The following is an 18458-nucleotide window of genomic DNA, read 5'->3' as shown; positions in this document are numbered from 1 at the left end:
AAGTCTTTTACCTGCACAAAATATCCTTAGCTGCTGGACTGGTGATATAAGTTGCAAATGAGTGGTAAACAGATCAACAAATGCTCCAGGATAAATAATGAAGAGAAAAATCCCAAAGCCATTAAATCGAACTTGTTCCCTAAGAAATCAGATAAGAAAAAGGAGTTTACTACTAACGGTGCATTTTTCAAATTAGTAATGCGTGTGATCTTAAAATTTCCCACTATAGTTCAAATTCTTACTTAAAAATCAAGTCTCTTTGGATAGTCAAAAATTATAAATGATATATATAATCATAATTTTACAATAGCATACAGATTTGGTTATCAGTAAAACTGCATTCTGTACAACAGGGCATTCTGAAATAGACTTACAACTTCAAAATTTTTAGAAACCAATATGCTCAGAAAATAGCTTGAAATTAGTCATATATATAAAGAAATAGTTAATATTTCTGTGAGAACCTAAATGAAACACATTTTTATGGTTTACTCTGAATTATTTTCAGAGAAGGACACAGTAGAAAATAGAATTCAAGTAAATTATCTAAATATTTATTTTTTGACTTAGCTATTATAAAGGCAGAGGTTTACCTAAGTGTATTCCTGTTGAATTAATGTTAAAATAAGTATATTAAAAATATATAAACTCAGATTGTCCTTAAAAGAACTATTTTTTATCAATTCATTGTCTAAAAACAGAATTAAATTTAATAGCCTCATAAGACCACACAGCTACTCCAAAAATAAAAGCATCATCTGAATATATTGTGCTGTCACTGAGCATTAAATATATGAGGACTATAAAGTTCACTTTTCCTTGGCAATTGCATTTTAAAAAATTAGCCCAATTATTTCAAACATACTGTGAATTATTAAACTGTTATTAATAACAATGCTTTTATATTTAAAACTCTAAAACCTGCAAAGCTAAATAAGTGGAAGCAAAGATGAAAGAGATAAAAAAGTAGCCCCTCATTTAAACCACTACATGGCACACCTGTGTAACAGTATATGCTCTGTCAAGACAAGGATTTATGGCCAGTGAGTAGACTGTTGTTCATAAGCAATAAGAAGTGATTAAATCTTCTCCTTTAAAACCTTTTATATACATCCGAAAGATAAAACACATTCCAATCAGTATGTGTGTCCATTATGTGGGAGTGAAGGAGAGCTGTGACTCACTCTCCCATCACACCATCATGATTTTACACATTTAGGAGACTTTAAAATGCTCAGGTATAATTACAATGATACACTGCGGTGGTCAACACAAGAACAGAGCATGATACTTGAAGCAAGTCCTGGCTTCCATCCTCCCTTATCTTCTTCCACTGGGTTTTTTAAATAGGCTGTGATATTTCGTTACCAAACCCAGAGCTTTCAATGTTGTTGCCCTAGCCAGCAGAGGCCAAGAGTAAAAAGAAGCACGAAAGTATTTCAGATGCTGAGCCAAAGAAGGTACTAAGAAGGCATGTGGATGGGCTTTGAGGGCAGTGGTTATCATTCTGACTTAATGATGAATAGCAAGATTAGGTTTCAGGATCAGATGGAAACACTGAAGCACCATGATGATATAACTGTGCTGGCAAAGGATAAAGGATAGAAAGACCCAGCCAGATAGATTATAGATGTGAACATAGTTAATGGAGCATACTCATCAATATATTAATCTCCTCTATAAGAGAGATGGCACCTTAAAATAATAATGGTGGATAGGCACTGGGTAGTATCCACAGAAAGAAAAGGTATCAAACACAGCAGATTTTAGTAATAAATCCTCCTAAATGAGAAGCTTCTTTGCATGGAGTAGAGAGAGGTAAATATCATTACCTAATAGCTGCTATCCCATGTCCAATTTCATGTACAACACCACTAATGAGAACTGCAGCGAAGAAATAGGTCAGTTGGCTGACGGGTAAATTTATGCCAGGAACCTGTTCATAGACACAACGATAAATAAACACTTGGGCACCAAGAGACCAGGACATTCACTCTGTGTTAAAACTTAAACTTCCAGACTCAATGTTCTGTAAACTAAAGTAATATGAATACCAATGGTCCGCTTCTTCATTTCTATCAGAATAAAAATAAAAACGCCAGTCAGTCCTTTGAACTAGGCAGTTTTTGAAGCACACCAATCTAAAAAGAACAGGAAACATCGGGTTAAAAAGTTGGAACGTTAGCTTCCTGAAGTTTTCACCATGGGAAAGAATTAGGGAGCCTGGCAGAGCGCCAGGGAGGGCAGCATGACAGTGAAGGAGTCAGTAGCTGATCCACCCTCAAGGGCTGGAAGCCCGATTTGGGAATTCTTGTTATAAATCCTAGTCCTTCCGTTAAAGCATTATTGCCAGGTTCCGAGTACTTATGTGAGTAATACAGGAGGCCCCCCCACCCTTCGATGAGTTTCATTTTAGTATAATCACGTTATGTGAGAGGGCATAATTAAAGGCAATGTAATAGAGTGCTCTTTTGGAGTGGGAGCACCATGCCCTTCATTTCTTCTATTCCATCACGTCTGGTACACTGGTCAGAAAAACAGTATGAAAGTGATACATAAATATTACAGTAAAATTGAAATTTAAGGCAGAAAGTAAGGCATTTGGAACATACAGACATGTTAAGGACCAATGAAGAAGTCTTGCAATCATATGCTCCTGACTGTTGTGCACATGTTTGCTATTCTAAGGGCAGCACCGTAACTATTTTTGAAGATAACCAAGAATCTTCTTGGAAGATAAATAACTGTTCCCAAGTTATGTCATCTGATAAGGAGAGATTCTATAAATTATGCTAAGTGGGGTACACCAGGCATCATTAATGCCATTTACTTACTGAGCATCTAATTCTCACAATCCATGCAGTGGGAACCTAAAGATATCCTTCTGGAGGAAAGTCCTTTGTTCTTTTATTAAATATTATTTGGTAAATTAATTAGAAAATATGTTTAAAGTAGGAAAACTAGAAAACCCAAAGAAAAATAGAAACCTTTCCTGTTCCCCCGAACAGAATAAAAAAACCATTCTCCGTGTTTCAATGCATGTCCTTCGAGTCTTTTCATATACACATATATTTTAAAAACTAAACTTTTATTATAAATATGGGTTTAAAACCTGTTCCTTTCACTTAATATCACAAATATTTTCCCACAAGTATTTTCTGGTTCAACATTATTTTTAATAGCTGTACAATATTCCATGAAATAGACTGTTGGACATTTAATTGTTTTACAGGTTTCTGCTTTTATAAATACTGTGATAAAGATATTTGGACACATATATAGAAATATTTGTCGGGGAATAAATTGTTAGACAAACATGGTTGGTTTAGGCTCTGGCAACATGTCATGTGGGTTTGATGTTCTGGCTCCATCATAACTAGCTAAGGGACCCTGAGGAAGTCTGAATTATTTCTCCAACACTTCAATCGCCTCATCATTAAAATGGAAATGACCACATTTAGATAAAAGGGTAGTTTTGAGGATTACAGGAGATAATACTTGTCTAATACTTGTCAGCTGTTTAACATTAAGCCTAGCAGAGAGGGTTAACAAATGCTATTCTACACAAAATTCTTTTTTTTTTCTTTTTCTTTTTTTTTTTTTTGCTTTTTAGGGCCGCACTTGTGGCCTATGGAAGTTCCTAGGCTAGGGGTTGAAAAGGAGCTGCAGCTGCCAGGCTACGCCACAGCCACAGCCAGGCAGGATCCGAGCCACATCTGTGACCTACACCACAGCTCACGGCAATCACGGATCCTTAACCCACTGAGCAAGGCAGGGAATCGAACCCGAGTCCTCATGGATACCAGTCAGATTCATTACCGCTGAGTCACAATGAGAGCTCCCACACACAAAATTTAAAGGACTCTGATATATATCAAACTGTTCTCCAAAAGCAGACCCTTCTATACCCCTGGGCAAGCTCATTTTATTCAACTCTGCAATTTGAGAGGAATAAAAATTATCCCATTGTTTTATTTCTATTTCTTTGATGATTATTAAGCTAAACTTTCCACCTACTTTTTTTTTCTTTTTTATAATTTTTTTTTGTCTTTTTGCCTTTTCTAGGGCTGCTCCCATGGCACACAGAGGTTCCCAGGCTAGGGGTCTAATCAGAGCTATAGATGCCAGCCTACGCCAGAGCCACAGCAACGCGGGATCCAAGCCGCATCTGCGGCCTACACCACAGCTCACAGCAATGGCAGATCCTTAACCCCCTGAGCAAGGCCAGGGATCGAACCCACAACCTCATGGTTCCTAGTCGGATTCGTTAACCACTGCGCCATGACAGGAACTCTTCCCCCTACTTTTTGACCATGGAAAGAAAGATCTTCTTTGAGTCACCTGCTCATGACGTGTTTATTTTTCCCCTTAGAATGTTCATGTTTTTCTTACTGTCTGTGAGATCACTTTAAATATCAAGTGATCCATGTCACAGTGATACATATCACAGTTGTATTCTCAAAGTTTTTTTTTTTACTTTTATTTTGGTTTTAGTTTTTTGATATACAAATTTTATGTACTCAAATCTATCAGTATTCATGGCTTCTGCCATTAGTTTTTACGCATACATCTTTCTCATTCTGTGTTCGTATAAAGAGAAACTTGTTTTTTTTTTTCTTTCTTTCAAGGTCTCTTATGATTTCAGGTTTTAATTTTAATTCAGTTAGAATTTATTTTTGTGTATAAGAAAGGAATTTCAGGGAACACTCCCACACTGTTGGTGGGGATGTAAACTGGTACAACCACTACGGAAAACAGTATGGAGCTTCCTCAGAAAACTAAACATAGAACTACCATATGATCCAGCAATTCCATTCCTGGGCACATATCTGGACAAAACTACAATTCAAAAAAGATACATGCACCCGTATGTTGATAGCAGCACTATTCACAATAGCCAAGACATGGAAACAACCTAAATGTCCATCAGCAGATGAACGGATTAAGAAGATGTGGTATATATACACAATGGAAAACTACTCAGCCATAAAAAAACAAAATAATGCCATTTGCAGCAACATGGATGTAACTAGAGACTCTCATACTAAGAGAAGTTAGAGAAAGACAAATACCATGTGATATCTCTTATATGTGGAATCTAAAATGTGGCACAATTGAACCTATCTACAAAACAGAAATAGACTTACAGACACAGAGAACAGAATTGTGGTTGCCGAGGGGGAAGAAATGGAATGGACTGGGAGTTTGGGGTTAGTAGATGCAAACTATTACATTTAGAATGGATAAGCAATGAGGTCCTACTGTATAGCATAGGGAACTATATCTCATCTCTTGGGATAGACCATGGTCTCTTGGGATAGACCATGGTGGAAGATAATATGAGAAAAAGAAGGTATATTTATATATGTATGACTGGGTCACTTGGCTGTGCAGCAGAAACAGACACAACACTGTAAATCAACTATACTTTAACAAAAAAGTTAAAAAAAAACAGCTTAAAAAAAAGAAAGGAATTTCACTTTTAAGCTCTTTTTAATAACTGAAGAGGAGCGTCAAACCATGCTGCCTGGATTGGTTTCTAAATTCATTAATTCCAAGAGTCCTTTCTCTAGTTATGAAACTAGTCATCATTTTTTTCTTTTTATGGCCACACCTGCGGTATATAGAAATTTCTGGGCCAGAGGTTGAACTGGAGCTGCAGCTGAGGCTTAGGCCATAGCCACAGCAAGTTGGGATCCAAACCACATCTGCAATCCAAGCCACAGCTTGTGGCAATACTGGATCCTTAACACACTGAGCAAGGCCAGGGATCGAAGCCATATCCACATGGTGCCTATGTCAGGGTCTTAACATGCTGAATCACAATGGAAACTCCAATAGTCATCATCTTTAATGTATGAATAATATTTCAACGGATGACACTCCCGTAATTTAACCATTCCTTAATTATGTACTGTGACTGTTTCCAATTCTTCATAATAATGAATGTTAGGATAAAGAGCTTGATGAATACTATTTTTTTTCTGTATTTGGAAGTGTTTCCTTAACCTAGAGTCCCAGATGTAGAAGTAAATGGTCAGAAGATATAGACATTTTTATGATGGTAAGTATCTGAACTTCTCTCTACTCAGACCCTACTAAACAACTTTTTTCAAGAGCATCAGTGTATCTTTTTCTACATAACTGCTCCATTTTCATGTTGTCAGGCATCTGTCTATTCAGACCTGCAGCTTCCTTTTCTCTGATTTCTCTCTAAATGTATGTACTTAAGATTAATTTTCATACATTCCTTCTACATCATAAAGTATCCAGGTCATCTTACCTTTATTTCAAATAAATCAGTAGGCTTGATCCAATAGGATATTGACTCCTTCTCTTTATCATTTCAATGGATATAATAATGAGATAAGGTAAGGATTTGAACATGTGACTGTACGAACAGATGGTAGGTCTTGTTTGCTGGCAACAGTACTCGACTGCCCATCTGTCTCAGCTATGATCACACAGGGTATTAGATGTACCAGAATACTGATCTCTCAATAACACAGAGTGCCAGGTTTTTGGGAATTAATACTGAATGAGGCTGTAGGGAATTGTAAAGTAAACAGAAAGTATGTCCTCTAAGCTACAAGAGCTCATATCAAAGTCAGGAGATAAAACAAACTTAAACAAAAATATGCAGGGTAGACTGCAGAGGGCAGCTGACTTCTAAATGGTTCCAAATCATAGCTCTCCTAATGGAGTCAATATTTTGCAAGCTCTATGAATAAGCTGAAAAGCAAACAGAAGAAATTTCTTCTCTAAATAACACTTTGCCACTCAGGCAATTTTTTAAGTCATGATGTTAAAAAGCACAAACAACAAAAGCAAAAATCAACGATTGGGACCACATCAAATTCAAAAGCTTCTATATAGCAAAAGAAACAAACAATGGCAGCCCACAGATATGGGAAAAAAATTTTGCAAACCATATACTGGATAAGGTGTTAATGTCTAAAATATATAAAGATTTAACAACACTTAATAACAAATAACCCCCACCACTCAAACAATCCGATTCAGAGATGGGGAGAAGAACTACTATTTAGCATTTCTGAAGAAGAAATCAAAATGGCCAATAGGGACATAAACAGATGCTTAGCATCACTAATCATTGGGGACATGCCAACCAAAACCACAACTAGATATCACTGTACCTATTAGAATGGCTACTGTCAAGAAGAAAAGACTAAAAGCTCTTTAAGTGCTAGAATTGGATTTTGTTTGCTGTATAGGTAGGACTCAGCACAAGGCCAGTTGGCACAATACACTCAGTAAAGGTTTGCTGAAAAATAAATAATCTCGTCTGAGGCCTCACCCTCTTGAATGCTTTTAACCTGTAAGAAAGAGCTATTACCACAGGAACGCTTGTTTATTTTTTGTTATGACTTGAAATCTTCCCAAAGTGACCCAGCTCTTAGAGGCCACAAAGAGGTGAACAGACATTTTTCCAAAGAAGACATAGAGATGGGTAACAGGCAAATGAAAACATGCTCAACACCACTAATTATTAGAGAATGCAAATCAAAATGACAATGAGGTATCACCTCACACCTGTCAGAATTGCCATCATCAAAAAGTTTACAAATAACAAATGTTGGAGAGGGTGTGGAGAAAAGGGAACCTTTGAAGTTGTTGGTGGGAATGTAAACTGACATAGCCGCTATGGAGAACAGTACAGAGGTTCCTTAAAAAATACAAATAGAACTACAATATGATCCAGCAATTCCACTCCTGGGTATATATCCAAGAAAAACAACAACCCCCAAACAATAATTCAAAAAGATACATGCATCCTAATATTCAAAGCAGCACTGTTTACCATACCAAAGACATGGAAGCAACCCAAGAACCCATCAATAGATGACTGGATTAAGATGATGTGGTACACATACACACACACACACTGCAATACTACCCAACCACAAAAAGAATAAAATCCTGCCATCAGCAGCAACGTGGATGGACTTAAGAGAATATTATGCTTAGTGAAATACGTCAGAGAGAGATAGACAAATAGTAATGATATTACTTATATATGGGACCTAAAAAATAATAAAAGTAAATTTATATGCAAACAGACTCACAGATATACAAAACAAACTTGTAGTTACCAAAGGGGAAAAGGAACGGAGGAGGGACAAATTAGGGGTATTAACAGATAGAAACTACTATATACAAAATAGATGAGCAACATGGATATACTGTATGGCACAGGGAATTATACCCATTATCTTGTCGTAACCTATAATGGAATATAATATGCAAAAACATTGAATCACTATGCTATACATCTGAAATTAATATTTAATTTAATAGTTGATTTACACAATATTGTAAATCAACTATACTCCAATTAAAAATTAATTAAATTAATTAAAAATAAATTAATATTTATTAATAATTGATTTACACAATATTGTAAATCAACTATACTCCAATTAAAAAAAAAATCTGCACTCAAATAGACTATTAAGAACATGATTAAAAACCTAACATCCATGACTCACAGAAATGGAAGCTATTAATGTAAAAAACTTAAAATAAAAGTAAGTTGTAAAGCACCCTTTCAAACTCTGGAAACATGAATCGATAAGGTATAGGTCTACACATGTGCTTTAAAGTGGGAATTATTATAAATACCTTACAGTCATAGGAGTACAACTCAGCACATTATTCTTCACATCAAGAAATCATAGTGACTGTTCAAAAGGTCTTTTACCTCTAATTAAAAGGATATTACTGGCTAGAGTCTGCAAGCCATGAAGAAAGGGGAACACTTTGCATAGGATTAAGATGCAATTTATTTATACATTATAGAGCTTTTATTTCTTTTGTTTTTTTCTTTTTTGTCTTTTAGGGCCGCACCCACACATATGGAGGTTCCCAGGCTAGGGGTCCAATCGGAAATGTAGCCGTTGGCCTACGCCAGAGCCACAGCAACACAGGATCCAAGCCACGTCTGCAACCTACACTACAGGTCACAGCAATGGCGGATCCTTAACCCACTGAGTGAGGCCAGGGATCAAACCCGCATCCTCATGGATCCTAGTCAGGTTTGCTAACCACTAAGCCACAACGGGAACTCCCATTATAGAGATTTTAAATCAGTATGCTTATTCTTTGGCAGTAACAATCATTTAACAGTTCAAGAAGACAACAAGAATTACAAACCATTAGGTATAAAATAAGCTACAAGGGTATATTGTACAACACAGGGAATACAGCCAATATTTTAAAATAATTATACATGAAGTATAACCTTTAAAAATTGTGAATCACTATATTTATTGGACACCTGTAACTTATATAATATTGTACAGCAACTATACTTCAATTAAAAAGAAAACCTTGGAGTTCCCATTGTGGCGCAGCAGAAACGAATCTGACTAGGAACTGTGAGGTTGCGGGTTTGATCCCTGACCTTGATCAGTGGGTTAAGGATCTGGCGTTGCCGTGAGCTGTGGTGTAGGTCACAGACGAGGCTTGGATCCTGCCTTGCTGTGGCTGTGGTGTAAGCCTGCAGCTGTAGCTCCGATTGGACCCCTAGTGAAGAAACCTTCATGTGCCACAGGTGTGGCCCTAAAAAGCAAGAATTGCATCAGATACTCGTATAACTGTTGACAGTCTTGGTGGTGGTCCGTTTGTTCTATTACTACTACTATTACTACCTCTACTACTTTTACTACCTACTGCAACAATTCTTTGCTATAATCTTACTAATTTATTTTTTAAAAAAATTTTATGGTTATACAGCACCATCTCAAAGTTCCCAGGCCAGGGACTGAACCTGAGCCTCAGCTGCAACGTACGACATATCTGTGGAGATGCAGATCCTTTTAACCCACTGCACTGGGCCGGGGACAGAACCTTTGCCTCTGCAGCAACTTGAGCTGCTGTAGTCGGATTCTTAACCCACTGCGCCACTGGTGGGAACTCCACTAATGATTTTGTTTAAGCGAGTAATTTGGGAAGATGAGAGACTTTTCATTTATGTTCATATTTACATTATGGAGTTATGCTATCCAGAAGGAATATCTTACATCTTTGTTTCAACAAAGCTGCTTAAAGCAACAAGCCACTTACCACAACTTGGAGCACCTGTTCGTTGTGAAGTGAGGAGGAGGAAGAGGATGAAGATGAGGAGGAAGAAGAGGAAGAGGAAGACAAGGAGGAAGAGGAAGATGAGGAGGAAGAATAAGAGGGAGAGTCAACCATCATTTGTGATAAAGTCTGCATCAGTGTTCTCCCCAGGAGAAAAAAAGAGCTGAACATGGCAATTACGCCAAACACCATTCCAAAATTGAACCTGTCAAGAGGAAAAAAATTACATAAATGTACAATTCCTCACAATTCATGGACTAAAAAATTTATCAACCAGCCACATTTCATGGCTTCAAAACAATGTCTAAAAATTTCAATAACTCTGCTTCTTTTTCCTACCTGAACTTCAGATACTTGACTGAAGCATGGGCACTAGTCTCTTTAAGCAGTTCCAATTTACAATTCTCTCATAAGTGAAGAAGTTGAATGTTGTTCCCAATAAAATGTTTGTTCCCTCTCATATTTTTTGCTCATTTACATAGCATTGTTTTGATCTTGCTCTCAGGTAGTTATGAAAGCTCTTGACATTATAGATATTTATTTTCATCTGATTCTAATGTTTGCATCAAATAAAATGCAAAATTTATTATTCAGCTAAAATAATAGCTGAATTTTGCAATGAGTTTAAATATTAACATGTTAAAATTTAACAAGTTTCTTTCTCTTACTGTTTTAATAGAAGCCACCCCTCCACGGGTGGGGATGATCTATTACATTTCCTAACTTTTTGATAAGCTGTTTTTCAAGGAACTTGTTCATTTTCATTTAAATGATCAAATTTATAGGCATAGAACTGTTCACAGTAGTTTCATTTTTTAAAAATGAGTCTAAGAATCTATAGTAATGTCCCTTTTTTCAATCCTAATTTTTTTTTTGGTCTTTTTGCCTTTTCCAGGGCCACACCCGCAGCATATGGAGGCTCCCAGGCTAGGGGTCTAATCAGAGCTGTAGCTGCCAGCCTACGCCAGAGCCACAGTAACTCAGGATCCGAGCCGTGTCTGCGACCTATACCACAGGTCACGGCAATGGCGGATCTTCAACCCACTGAGTGAGGCCAGGGATGGAACCTGCAACCTCATGGTTCCTAGTCGGATTCATTTCCACTGTGCCACGACGGGAACTCCCAAAACATTCTTTAAACTAAAGGGATAGGTCTGGATCCTGCTGGTGTAATCTGGCTGGCCATTTTTCCAGCTGGTTTGTGCACATGCTTTACTGGATGATAAATACTTTAAATATCTTCTCCTGGACAGGTATCACAAAAGAAGTGTAGGGGAAAGCCTGCAGGATCTGGTGTTGCCATGAGTTGTGGTGTAGGTCACAGACGTGGCTCGGATCCCGCGTTGCTGTGGCTCTGGCGTAGCTGGCAGCTGTAGCTCTGATTAGACCCCTAGCCTGGGAACTTCCACATGCTTCTGGTAAAGCCCTAAAAAAAAAAAAAAAAAAAAAAAAAGAGCAAAAACACAATGATGCAATTCCATAAATTTATATGAAGCCAGAAGTTCTTATACTGTCGATATTTAAAAACTCAGTAAACTGAAAATGATGGAAACAGTTGATTTAACAAGCATTTTTCATGATCACAATGACCAATTTAAACCAAAAAGAGAAAATGAAGAATACCACTGGTAAAGCATCCTTGCTTTCCGCCGTCCCCAGCTGTAAAAGGCACGGTTGAAAACAGCAGTCTGCCATCGTATGTGAAAAGGCGAGATGCTCAACCCGTTGTTTTCCAGCCAGTCTTCATAAGAATGCTTAAAATACACAGATGACTAAGAGAGAAAGAGAAGTGCCACATTACTCAATTTTGAAGTACAATTTATAATGTTAAATAAAAAAGAAGTGTTTTTTTACATGAAAGCAAGATACTGACTAATCAAATGCTTATAATTTTAAAGCTTTTGTTTATTCTTCAGGATATTCAAGTAAGAGTCTTACTGACTAGCTGGTCTTCTGAGGTCAGGGTCTGGCAAACTATGGCCCATGGGCAAAAAAAGTTTTCTGACTTTTGCTTAGAACAACATTGTCCAACAGAAACATAACGTGAGCTACAAATGCAGGCCACATATATAATTTTAAATTTTCTAGTAGCTGGACTTTAAAAGGCAAACAGAAACAGATTAATTTAAACCTATTTTAACCCCAAATTTCCAGGTATTATCATGCAAAATGTAATCAATGTAATTATTGAAATACTTCACGTTGTTTGTTTACTTGATTATGCACTAATTCTTTGAAATTCAGTGTCAACTTTACAGTCACAGCACCTCCCGATTCCGACTAGCCCCATTTCAAATGCTAGATGCCCACATGTAGTTAGTGGCTACCATACTGGGCAGCACAGGTCCAGAAGCCTTGTTACCACAGAAAGGTCTTGTGTTGCAATTAAAAAAGACCCCCCAGGCAATCCAATAGAGGGAACAGGTTAGTTGGAATCAGTGCTTTCTATTCTCTTCTGAGCAACAACCCTAAGAAGTTAGGCTGAATTTGATCATGTAAAAGTACAAAACTTATCTGGGGCCATCTTGGTCTCAGTAACTTCTTACATTCTTAAGGGCTGGGGAGATAGATGCCTATACACAGCCTAGCAAGAGTTTTATCTTTAGGGAAATTTGATAATGTAGGATTTGGGGTAACATAAAGCTGTTTTATATACACAGCCACTGACCTCTTACCTATTAGACTAAGTACAATAAGTAGTTTTCAAATAGATGCTTATTCATTTGAGAAACTTATCTGTCTCTAGGATATCTCAGCCTTATCACAGTCATAAAAAATGACCTGAGTCTGAATATAGGTATCCATTTGCCTTTAGATCTAGAATGTTCTCTGCTCTCAGTCCTCGGCTGGTTTTTAAAACCTGCCTTTTTTTTCTAGGACTTGGAAAAAGACAGTGACACACCCTCCAGGTGTCTACTGAGGAAATTCTAGATGAGCCAAGAGTAGAATAGTAGACAAAGTTGGAAGCAGAGAAGCTGAAGGTGCAGGCTCCTAAAACTTAAGGTCTCTCCATTCCTCAGGCAGATATTCCAAATGAGAGTTAGGTCTTTTGTTCAAGGGATAGGGCTCTCTTAGGGAGTTAGAGGCTGTTACTGAAGTGACATCTTGATCACCTCACACACTGGACCAGAGACTAAAGAGGTTTGAAAAGTTTTTATTTTGCGTTTTTGTCACATACGCAACATGAAGAAATCATGTGGCTTTGTTTTTTCCAAACAACAAAATCACTGTTGTAAACTTTACTGCTTATGACATGCTAAGCACCATGCCAAGTATGTGCAGAGACAGCACCTAGGGATCTTATGAGGATGCAGATTCTGATTCTCTTAGGAATGAGGCTTGAGATTCTACATTTCTGACAAGCTCTCAGATGATGCAAATGCTGCTGGTCCTTGAATCTCAGGCTGAGTAGCAAGGCTTCATGTGAATGAATTAGTGTAATACTCCCTCTAATTTCAGGAGAGTTTATGAATGTTACTATTTTAAAGGTGCAGAAATGGAGGTACAGAAGGAAGTGACAGAGCCCAGCTCTGGCTTTAAGGACTCCAACGTATAATCTCTTACTTTGCAAGTTTAAGTGCAACAAAGCAGGACCATTTCATTTTACTGTTAAATCTAAAGCACATAATACTAAAGTATTCTATTTAAAACAGCATAACATGAAGGCTTTACTAGTCATAGCTGGAATTTTTATTCAACATTTGAGAATTTCTATGATTTTGTTCCACACATATGATACCACCACCCCCAATATGGAATTCCAAAAGGCTGCTTGAAGCATGTGGTTAAACAAGTGTTCATAATATCCACCACCCTTCCAAACAACTTAAGAATGGACCGTGCACCCAGGATGTGTGTGTCGCGGCCAGGGTTGGGATGAAGAAGGTTTAAGGGAGATTAGCGTGAAGAAACGGGGCCTAAAGTACAAATTAGAATTCGAGTATTCAGAAACTAGCTGTCTAAATCCTTGCTACTTGAGTATGCTATTTTCAAGTATGGTCTGTAGACTAGCAGCATTGATTGCACTTGGGAACTGGTTAGAAATGCAGAATCTTAGGCCCCCGGCTCCCGAATCAGAATGTGCATTTTAACCGGAACCCCAGATGATCGTATGCACTTTAAAATTTGAGGCCAACTTAAATCACAACTTGATCTAGATCCATTCTAAAACCAGAGTCTCTGGAGGGTCGTGGCCCTAAAGATAATGAAGGCAAACAATGCCTTTCCCAGGCGGACATTTTACTTTCCTCCCAGGTGCAACGCCGGGGTTTGGCAGGGCCCCGGCCCTCCCTAGCCCACTACCGGCACCTCCCGGGCAGGACCTTAAGGATGTGGGGCCTGCAGCGAGCCGCAATGCGACTGCGGCGGCTGCGCAGGCCGCCACACCCCTCCCAGGACCAGCCGTGCTTTATTTACAACACCGGACCGGGCGCCAAGCGGAAAGCCGCACGTGGGCATCGGCCGCACGCCTTCCAGCCCGGGAGGCACAAGGCAGGGGAAGAGAAAAGGCCTCGGGCCTTGCGCTCCCGCCCTGGGCACCGCGGGCTTGGGCCTTAGGCCCGAGGCCCTCACCTTCAGCACCAAGTCGGTCAGGTAGACGGCAGTCCAGCCGCCCACCACCACCACCACCAGCGATACCGGAATCATGGCAGCGGCGGAGGCAGCGGAGGGAAGGCGAGCGCCGGCGTCCTCCCCGCGAGCCGAAACCAGCCGACCGCGCGGCGCTTACAGCCCCAGCATCTGCGCAGGAACCAAGCTGCCACCGGCTCCTTTCTCGTGGTGGCGTCGTTCCCTTCCGGATCCTTCCGGTGGACACACAGACGGCAGGGGGCGCACCGGAAAGGGCGCGGGGGCTTATTTTCGCGTAACACTCACACGCCGAAGTCTAGGCATCAGATCAACCGCAGCTGCCAGCCTGCTGGCGATTTCTTAGGTTTTGGCCCACCCTGCTGTCCACTCTCCGTTCTCTCCGTTTCTGGCCTGGGGTTTGCGGTTCCTTTTAATCTAGTGAGGGTTTGGGGTCATCTGAAGTAGTCATCGTCCCCGCCCCTCAGACCCTGTTATAGGTATCCAGATTTAAGTTAATTATGTTTGTTCGTTCTTTTAAAAATTGAAGTGTAATTTACATGTAGCGAAAACATAATACAGATCTTACCTATTTCGATGAGCTTTGGTAACCATATATTTATGCACCTTAATCAAAATAGAGAACATTCCCATCCCAGGAATTTTCTTTGCATCCCTTCCCAGTTAACCCCTGTCTCGCGACCCCAGACCCCCATTCTAATTTTTAAAAATTTTGTGTAAATTAAATCGTGCAGTAAGTACTCAGCAAGTACTCTTTTGTGTCCGGCATGTTTCGTTCAACATGATATTTTTGAGTTTTAAATTAGGTTCTTTTATCACCCTCTTCCATAATAACATTTTGAGGTTGGTGTTACCGTAAAAAGGAAAAGTTCTAAGTATTTTTATGTTGACATGTACCTGATTATATTGACCTGGAGCAGTGGTTCTGAACCTTGGCTGTAAAGTTAGGATCACCAGGGGCCTTTAGAAATTCCTAAAGCCAGTTCTGTAGCTTTGACCAATTGAATCAAAATCTCAACAGGACCCAAGCATAAGTATTTTTTAAACTCAAGTCGTTCCATTGTGCAGCCAATATTGAGAAAAACTGAACTAGATGATCTCTAATGAGAACTAATATATATGGAGTTTTTTTTTATACTCTTAATGCCCAAGTCTTTAAAAGTTATTTGTTTTAACTTTTCTGGAAAAGCATCATTAGCAATAGTAATACTAATATCTTAAGAAGTATCACCAATAAATATGCACCCTCAACCTCCTCCAAAATAAAAATATAGTATAATACAAGAAAACTGTATTACAGATACTGTTACTAATTTGCCTCATTCTCCCATACTTTTCCTCAAGTTTTTATTTATTTTTTTTGTCTTTTCTTTTTTTTTTTTTTTTTGCTATTTCTTAGGCCGCTCCCACGGCATATGGAGATTCCCAGGCTAGGGGTCTAATCGGAGCCGTAGCCACCGGCCTACGCCAGAGCCACAGCAACGCGGGATCCGAGCCGCATCTGCAACCTACACCACAGCTCACGGCAACGCCGGATCATTAACCCACTGAGCAAGGCCAGGGACCGAACCCGCAACCTCATGGTTCCCAGTCGGATTCGTTAACCACTGCGCCACGACGGGAACTCCTCCTCAAGTTTTTAATAACTTAGCACCATTACCTCTCCAGCTTCAAGAAATTTTGACTCAGTTTTACATCTTCTTGCATACATGTGTGTATGTATGTTATAGAATGTTTTGGTTTATTTTGGACATAACTGGGTATAATTATAAAAGGTTATATTCCAGCACCCTGTGACTCCACAGTTTTCTGTGTACAGGTGTCCCAAAAGTCTCAGTTCAGTTCTAGGTTATGATAATTTCAGAAGTATAAACACCACAAACTTGTAAAAAGCATCACTTGAAAGTTTATTTAAATTTCTTTCACACTTATTTAATTTGGTGATTTTTTTTTTTGGCTATGCCCATGGTATGTGGAAGTTCCCAGGCTAGGGATCAAACCCGAACCACAGCAGTGACCTGAGCCACCACAGTGACAAAACCAGATCCTTAACTTGCTGTGCTGCAAAGGAACTGTGTAATTTGGTAAGCTGCTGAATGATTTTTTTTTTGTCTTTTTTGTTGTTGTTATTGTTGTTGTTGCTATTTCTTGGGCCGCTCCTGCGGCATATGGAGGTTCCCAGGCTAGGGGTGGAATCGGAGCTGTAGCCACCGGCCTACACCAGAGCCACAGCAACACAGGATCCGAGCCGCGTCTGCAACCTACACCACAGCTCACGGCAACGCCGAATCGTTAACCCACTGAGCAAGGGCAGGGACCGAACCCGCAACCTCATGGTTCCTAGTCAGATTCGTTAACCACTGCGCCACGACGGGAACTCCCATGAATGATTTTAAAATTCAAATTTTTTAGTCCCCCTAATTGAGAATAGCAAATATTGACTGAAACTTAAAACTGAAATACATTTATTGTTCAAAAATTCCCAAGACCAAAGGAGAATGAAAGAAATTTAAATAATTTTATTTTTCAAGTGATGCTTTGTGTAAATTCACAGAGTTTGTACTTCTGAAGCAATTAAAGTTTAAAACTGTACTAAGACAATCGGTCCACTATTGTATTTGAACTGACTTTTGTTTGTTTTTACATAATGACTGTAGTTTTTAACACTGTTCTTTCCCAGGATGAGAATATTAAGATTTAAAATGTCTTCTCCGGAGTTCCCGTCATGGCTTAGTGGTTAACGAATCTGACTAGGAACCATGAGATTGCAGGTTCGACCCCTGGCCTTGCTCAGTGGGTTAAGGATCCCATGTTGCTGTGAGCTGTGGTGTAGGTTGCAGACGCGGCTCAGATCCCGCGTTGCTGTGGCTGTGGCATAGGCCGGTGGCTACAGCTCTGATTAGACCCCTAGCCTGGGAACCTCCATATGCCCAGGGTGCAGCCCTAGAAAAGGCAAAAAGACAAAAAAAAAAAAAAAAGTCTTCTCGTTTGCTAGCCTGAAGCCTTGTCTGAGCCAGTTGCTGGGACAAAAACCAGCTACTGTGTGGCTATCTGATTACCCAAATATGTAGGAAATGAGTTGATTGTGTTTCTCTGTTCCCAACCTAGAATTTTACTTATTCAACTGACTTGGTATTCTCATCAGGGACCCAGCAGTGAAAATAAAACACTGAATAGAATCCTGCTGGTTTCTGCAATTTATCGGAAGTGGAAGCCAGCTGGTGGCAGCAGAAGAGACAAGATACAGGATGCAAGGTGGCAGCAAAAGACACCAGAATTCCAAAAGATCAAGGTATTCTTCCTTAGAATAAATGTGACCTAATTTACAAATAGTTTTAGGTTTCTCTCAAGTAACCATTTTAAATAAGGGACATCCAGCCAAGCTTTTATTCATATCATTTTTATTTAGTATATTTTTTTAGAGGGGACCAAATACACATTTTGGCTAAGCGCAATATAGCTACATGTTAAAAATCAATATGTGGTTGAAGGAGACTACCACCATCATGTAATAAACTTCTGAGATATCAGAATCAATGTGAAATACAAAAATTAGAAATGATTGGAGTTCCTTTATGGCACAGCAGGTTAAGGATCCAGCATTGTCACTGAAGCAGCTTGGGCCATTGCTGTGCTGTGGGTTTGATTCCTGGCCCAGGAACATCCACAAGCTGTGGGTGTGGCCAAAATATTAGAAATAATTTTTAAATTTAAAATAATTTAAATCATTTTTAATTTCTGAGGCATGCAGAAGTTCTGGGGCCAGG

The 18458-nt window shown here is 39.1% G+C and overlaps 1 protein-coding gene across 2 annotated transcripts in view; it reads right to left on the bottom strand.

Moving 5' to 3' along the window:
- Positions 1 to 14883, bottom strand: part of MBTPS2 (membrane bound transcription factor peptidase, site 2) — a 40306-nt gene extending 25423 nt beyond the window's left edge. For both annotated transcript variants that reach the window (XM_047764613.1, XM_047764612.1), the window contains exons 1-5: positions 14677 to 14883; positions 11728 to 11876; positions 10087 to 10309; positions 1833 to 1936; positions 12 to 139 (exon numbers count right to left, since the gene is read on the bottom strand). In XM_047764613.1, coding sequence (XP_047620569.1) covers positions 12 to 139; positions 1833 to 1936; positions 10087 to 10309; positions 11728 to 11876; positions 14677 to 14751 — 679 coding nt within the window. In that variant the 5' untranslated portion in view covers positions 14752 to 14883. The remainder of the gene's footprint in view (positions 1 to 11; positions 140 to 1832; positions 1937 to 10086; positions 10310 to 11727; positions 11877 to 14676) is intronic.
- Positions 14884 to 18458: the final 3575 nt, after the last annotated feature.

This window comes from Phacochoerus africanus, chromosome X, assembly GCF_016906955.1.
Source record: "Phacochoerus africanus isolate WHEZ1 chromosome X, ROS_Pafr_v1, whole genome shotgun sequence".
NCBI classification, from domain to species: Eukaryota; Metazoa; Chordata; class Mammalia; order Artiodactyla; family Suidae; genus Phacochoerus; species Phacochoerus africanus.
This window is presented reverse-complemented; position numbering and strand designations above follow the sequence as displayed.